At 53.7% G+C, this 6,476-nt stretch overlaps 1 protein-coding gene across 2 annotated transcripts in view; it reads right to left on the bottom strand.

The window, feature by feature from the left end:
* Positions 1-798: 798 nt before the first annotated feature.
* The window catches only part of MAPK4 (mitogen-activated protein kinase 4), a 150,799-nt gene continuing 145,121 nt past the window's right edge, over positions 799-6,476 (bottom strand). For both annotated transcript variants that reach the window (XM_027068968.2, XM_027068969.2), the window contains exons 5-6: positions 6,199-6,400; positions 799-3,459 (exon numbers count right to left, since the gene is read on the bottom strand). In XM_027068968.2, the coding sequence (XP_026924769.1) occupies positions 2,763-3,459; positions 6,199-6,400 (899 nt within the window). In that variant the 3' untranslated portion in view covers positions 799-2,762. The remainder of the gene's footprint in view (positions 3,460-6,198; positions 6,401-6,476) is intronic.

The following is a 6,476-nucleotide window of genomic DNA, read 5'->3' as shown; positions in this document are numbered from 1 at the left end:
CTTGACTCAAATGCAGTTCAACAGTAGAAAGTTCTTTTGATGCAAGGGCCTTTCAGGGAAGTCAAAAATCAACAGAAATAAACAAATTCTAAAAATGCTCCCTGTTGTCAGGGTGCTGTGGTGGCTCAGTCGGTTGAGCATCTGACTTGGCTCAGGTCATGATTTCGTGGTTCATGGGTTCGAGCCCCGCATTGGGCTCTGTGCTGACAGCTCAGAGCCAGGAGCCTGCTTCGGATTCTGTGTCTCCAGCTCTCTTTTGCCCCTCTCCCATTCGTGCTCTGTCTCCTTTCTCTCTCTGTCAAAAATAAATAAACAAACAAACAAAAAAACCTCTCTATTGTCTATTTTATAGTTGAATAACAAATGAGGTCAGGGCTAATGTCTGACACAGGTATGATAAAGGGGTGAAATTCAGTTGGGGGACTCTCAGGCATCTATGAAATGTGGCTCAGGCAGGTATTTTTGGGTGTTGACTCCCCCAAATCTCATGATGTTGGCACCTTTGTGACTGGACAAAAGGCTCAGCCTTGGTCAGGGGATTGCAGTTGACTCTGAGATATGGTTTGAAATCTACAGTATGGACACCAGGCCTGAGCCAGGTGATTCTGGAATCACTTCCTTGACTACCAATCTGTATAGAGTCTCTGCTCCCCTCCGCTCTGACTGCAACCCCTCAAAACCTTGGCCTCGGGGATGCAGGAAGAAGCCACCCGGGCTCCAGTGAATCAACCCACTGCCCAAGACAGGATGAGATGATATATAAATGAATGAGAGAATACATAAATGAATAAAGGAAGCTGTGTTCCAATAAAACTTTATTTGGCCCGTCCTGATCAAGTTTAATAGATATTTTTAAAACATGAGTAGTTATAACAATTCCTCTATAATAACAATTATTATGAACTCCTGGTCAAGGTCAGCAGCTTGTTCCTTTACCAAAAAAAGTAAAGCCACTCTCTGAGGACAAATGGCACATGAGAAGTGGTGTATATTTCCTTTTCTTTCAAAAAAAAAAAAAAAAAAACAGAAAGAAAGAAACCCAAACACTTTGTATTTACATTTTTTCCATTTAAAAATTGGTCAGTGTGATTAATTCTGTTTTTAAATATAAGCTTCTAACGTGTTGCAGGTTTCAATGTACAACTCCTAGTTAGCTGATAGATTTAAGGTGCTGTTGAGGTGAGGGTGAGCACAGACCAAGGCCGATGCGGGGGAGTCTTCCAGACTGGCTAGACTTCCTGTGGGTAACTTTGGCGGGGGCGGGTTCCTGGGGGCGAGGCAGAATACCAGTGGTGGGAATGGCAGAGCATTCCAGGGAATGGACTAGGCTTCCTCAGAGGGCTCGCTGTGCCTGCACACCATCACCCCAGGCCCCGTGTGGGAGTACACCTCCGGGTGGGCATCGTCCAGACTCATCCTGGCCTACGCTAGGAGCGGTCTGGTTGCTTTGAAGCCCTTCCTGTGTCTCGGGGTCTCTATGCTGGTGCCCGACTCCTGAGGACCTCTGCTGTTGGCACGTTGCCTTTCACGTCCTTTCTGGATTCCTTGTCCCCAAGGCCACTTGCTTTCCCTGCATTTCTTTAGGGCCTGCTCTTTGCCAAGGCTAAACGGATGATCAAAATCAAGGGCAGTATTCATGAAACATGATAGGTCCCATGTGAAATCTTCTCTCCTAACACATTCACTCGATGGCAGGCACCTCATTGCCTTGTTTCCTCCAAATGAGCAATTCATGCCAAGAACATGAGTTTCCAGGGTAGGCTGGGAGAGGAGTTCTGTATATGTCTGCCGGTGGGTTCGGGGTATGTGGGTGGGTATGTGGCTGGAGGGATTCGTGGAACTTTCGTCTTCAAACTCACCTGTGAATGACAGCCTCTGGGAACTGGGGCTGTGACCTTGCATCCGTGCGTGTGTCAGGAAAGTGCATAGGGAGTTCTGGAGGAGGTGTGAGCACAGGCATGGAAGATGAGTTCTCGTACCTACAGACCCCAAACTGGTCTGATCTGAAACAAGGTTTTCAGATCACACAGGGGTGAGGCAAATACAGGGGCGTGGCAGATGGGAATATTTAAGTCCTCAAGGAACCAGAAAATATATGGTTGGTGACTAGGGTAAAACTGGCTCAGTTTCCAATTTTGGAATATAAGAAACATTGCTCTGAATGAACGATCGAATAGGTCAGATGGTAATGGGCAGGGAAGAAACATCTTGGACTAAGTTTTCTGATTGGAAAGCCAGAGGGAACCCCAGCCGAGGAAGACAGTGGCCTAGGCTTCAAGGCTTGAAGACTGGGCTTCGAGGCTTGCCCTGACCCACACTAGGCCCTAATCATAACCACATCACTCGGTGTCTCTGGGCCTCACTGTCCTTCATCTGTTAGGCCAGATCATTTCAACACTATACCAGCAACATTCCTCAGAACCCAGCCAGGTGGTAGGGCTTGTCGACTGCCCTTTAAGACACCTTTCTTCCCCACACACCGCCACTTATAAAACGAAGGGCCCCCTCTTTGCTGGGAAAGTGATCAACCCCCAAACTAGGCTCCTGTTCAAACCTGCTCCCAGAGGTTAAAGGCTAGTTATTAAGGCAGTTTAAGAAATGGACATTCTTCTCCCTCCTCGGATCCTTCCTGTGTTCTGCTAACCCCAAGGCAGCAGAGAGGGTTGGAAGGGGCAGTGGAGGTGCCAGGGAGGCACCCCTTCCTGCCAAGCCCGGCTTCCCGGGGGGGGCCTCCTCTAGGGGGCCTGGAGCTCCTTTCCCCCTCACCACCTTTCTTTGGAGAAGGCCTCTGTCTGCACAAGATCGCCAGGGTGCTCAGAGATGCACCCACCATTGAGGTCACCCAGTTTATTGTCTGGCAGGTCCTCCGGGTTGGTGCAGAGCTTCAGGGCGCGGGAGATGAACACGTCCAGGTCGAACTGGGGGCTCCCGCCCCCGTCGATGGGTGCGGGGTGGCCCAGTGGAGAGGCAGACAGGCGGCGCTCGGGGCTGTCGGGGGGTGGGCTGGCGCGCTCGGGGCCGACCTGCGTGCTCTTCACCCACTGCGCGATCTCCAGGAAGAGGCTGGCCGGCTCGTCTTCGCGTGGCCCGGCGTCTGCGGCCACTGCGGCACTGGGGGGCGCCCCGGCCGCCTGCTTCCAGTGCGACAGGTCCAGAATGAGCTTGGGCTCCGAGTAGTGGTGCGGCTTGTTGTCGCGCCACAGCAGCTTATCCAGGTAGGACGGCGAGCCCACTTTGTAGTCGCAGGAGCGGCCGCAGTCGGCCTCGAAAGCGCGCTCCATGGACGAGTGCGAGCGCTCCAGAAAGCGCTCGGAGCTGCTCTGCGAGTCCTTGCGCGGATCCACCTGCACGTCCTCAGCCAGCGGCGCGGAGCCCGCGCGCGGGTCGCGCTGTACCTCGCTGGCGTCCTGACACCTGTCCGGCCTCCACTCCAGGTCCGATGACAGGCTCACAGGGTACCTGCAAAGGTTCAGACGGACAGAATGGTGATTGTCCAACCTCGGGTGAGTTGGCTTCCTGGAGGGAGCCAGCCTCCTCATCCCGGTCTGCCACCCACAGGCGGCCTTTCCATTCCTTCCCTGTCCCTCGAGTCTTGTGACCCCCACCTCCCGAGAGTGATGGGACAAGGTAATGGTGAGCCTCCAGGGTTCAGGTGGAGGGGCTGATTGTTTGGCTTAACCCTTGTATTCTTCGGTATACATTCAGTACCCTACAGGTATTTCTGGAGCACCTTACCACCTGCCAGGCACTGGCATTGCCAGACACAGCAATGAACAAAACAAGAAATTCCCCGTCCTCATGGAATCTATTTGCAAGTGCATCCACCTGTGCGGTGCTCCTCACATGCTGACAGATGCACACAGGTGCACACAGATCACCTGGGGACCTTATTAAATTGTAGCTCTTGATTCAGTAGCTCTGAGGAGGGGCCTGAGAGTCTGTGGTTCTAACAAGCTCCCAGGTGATGCTGATGCTGCTGGTCCAGGGACCACACTTTGAGTAGCAAGGCCCTCATGAGTGCTTCTCAGCCCCGGCTCAGATTAGAATCACCCCACACCCCCATTTCCGACTCAGTAAGTCTAGCGGGGGGGGGGGGGATCAGCATGGTTTTAACATGTCCCCAGGTGATTCTGAGGTACAGCCAGGACTAAGAACTCTTGCCCCAGTGGATCTGGTTGGATGCCCCACAGCACCCTGCATCCGTGCAGTGCAGATGGGATCTGTGGAAAGATCATAGACACCCTCAGGAGAGGCCAAAGGTCTTGGAATTCTGCCTTCTGTCAACTGCCCTGCAGCCACGGACAGCGAGCAAAGTCTGCTGGCCGAGAGCAAACGAAGGGCAGTGTGCAGGCCGGGCCCTCTCCTTCCCCTGCCAGGTACTCCATGCAGAACAATGTGGAGGGAGAGAGTGCAGAGGAGGCAGCCGCCAGCTGCTCACGGTACAGGATGCCCAGTGCTCAAACCCAACACACTGAGGATGGGCAGATTTGGCCACGAAGGGGCAGACGCATGGCAGCAGTCCACACGATGTGGTTTGTGAGGCACAGGAAGGCTCCGGTACGGCCCGCCCGCCCTCCCAGCAACGCCATTAGGGCAGGAGTCACTCCCAGAGGTGAACACAACACTGCCTCCTCGCACAAGGGGCCTGGAAATTGCAGAGATTTCTAGGAGGAAGAGCTTGTGAAGACCCTTATCCTTGGCTGCTACACGCCAGGGGCCAAACCTTGGTTCTCTGAAGCCTTCATGGCGACTCTGTGGAGTTGGTATTACCACCCTGCCTTACAGATGAGGATGCTGGTGTTTAAAGGTTAAGCCATCTGCACAAAGCAGGAGGGCCTGCAGGAAGGAGTCTGCCATTGATTGGTGCCTCTCCCTCAGGCGGGTGTTAGGGGCAAGTTAGGAGCAGAAGCGTGTCGGGTCTAGAAACAGTCCGAGTTGGTGGGCGGTGGCCAGAGAAATCCTGCAGCACAGCCATGAGAAGCATGGGATGCGCCCCTCTGGGCCCTCACAGGCTGTGGAGTGGAGGGGGAGGGGCTGAGGGACCACAGTCAAGGGCGGGACTAACATGGGGGGTAGCGGTCAGTCTTCATTAATCTCTATTTGCTGGCGACTCTTGATAACAACAATCCACGACAACAAACCAACAAACCTGTCCCAAAATAGCAACATTGCCCTGGCCCTCCCTCGGTGCCTCCTTAACCTGAAACCGATCATCTGTCAAATGACAGAAAAGGAAAACTAGCTCATCTGTCACTTATGTAACTAGCTGTCACATTCCCACAGCAGCGGGGCTCCCACTTAGGGCCCCTCGGAGTCCTAGCTGCTAAGCAAGCCCTCGACTTCTATTTCTAAACCGAGCAGCTCTCGGCTCTCCCTCCCAGGATTACCAGATGGTGATGCCCCAATGTTTAGCTGCCTGAGCCCACGTCAGAACAGGAAGGGACCTAACAAACCATAACATGCCTGCACAGAGATTGTTAAAAATGTGTGTGTTCTACCCTCCTCTGAATCACTCACTGGTAGTGACCTCCGGGCACACGACGTTGGGGAGGACTCTGAGGGCGAGCCCAATTTGGCAGGAAGGAGTCCTGTGATGGCTCAGCAGTGTTGACCCAGAGGCAGACCAAGGAGGCCCCACACGAGGTAGCTATTAGCTGTGTGGCAAGACGCTCATCTCTAACCTCTCTGGGCTGTCACTTCATCATATGTCAGTGGGCACTAATAATAATGGCACGTCCCTTCATGGCATTTGTCAGGAGGTGCAAATGATGTGAGCCACGCGAAAGTGTTGTGTAGTAGTAAGTTTTCCATGGTTGCCCTGCCGTGCACTGGTGCAGCCTACTTTGCTAGGGCAGATTCCCATTCTGCTAGAAGTGAGCTCCAGTGATGGGTGCTCCTTAAATGCTTGCAGAGCACTGTATGGAGCCCTGTGTCCAGTATACCCAGGGTGGGGGCGGGGGGGGAAGGGGTGGAGGCCGTATTGCACCAAGGAAGGTCCCCGACCCACACATGCTCATCTACTGGGAACACCTGGGGACAGGAGAGAAGGGCAGGAGGCTAAGTTGGAGAAAGCACCCGTGGGCTCTAGAGCTTAGGAGACAGAGGGAAAGGTCATGGCGCATCATGGGGGCCAAACAGAAATGGGAGTATAAGAGCGTGGATTCTAGACTTCAGGGCTGGAGGCCTCTGGAACTGCACCTGTCCCAGTTGGAGAGCTGGCTCTGGTTGGCGGCCATCAGCAGGATGTCGTCGATCTCATCTTCGATGCGGAAGGGGTGCTGTGAGGTGGGCTCGTCCTCGGGGCACGAGTATGGGCTCATGTAGGGATGCTGCAGCCCCATCTCTGCTGTTAGGCGATCCATGGGGTTAAAGGTCAGGATCTTCTCTAGAAAGTCAATGGCTGTGGGGAGCAAAACAGGACACGAAGGTCACTCATTGCCCTGCCCGCAGAGAATGCGACTCTTCTCTGACATTTG

This window comes from Acinonyx jubatus, chromosome D3 (genome assembly GCF_027475565.1).
Source record: "Acinonyx jubatus isolate Ajub_Pintada_27869175 chromosome D3, VMU_Ajub_asm_v1.0, whole genome shotgun sequence".
In the NCBI taxonomy this organism is placed as follows: Eukaryota; Metazoa; Chordata; class Mammalia; order Carnivora; family Felidae; genus Acinonyx; species Acinonyx jubatus.
Note: the sequence above shows the minus strand (reverse complement) of the source record. Positions and strands in the feature narration are given on the sequence as shown.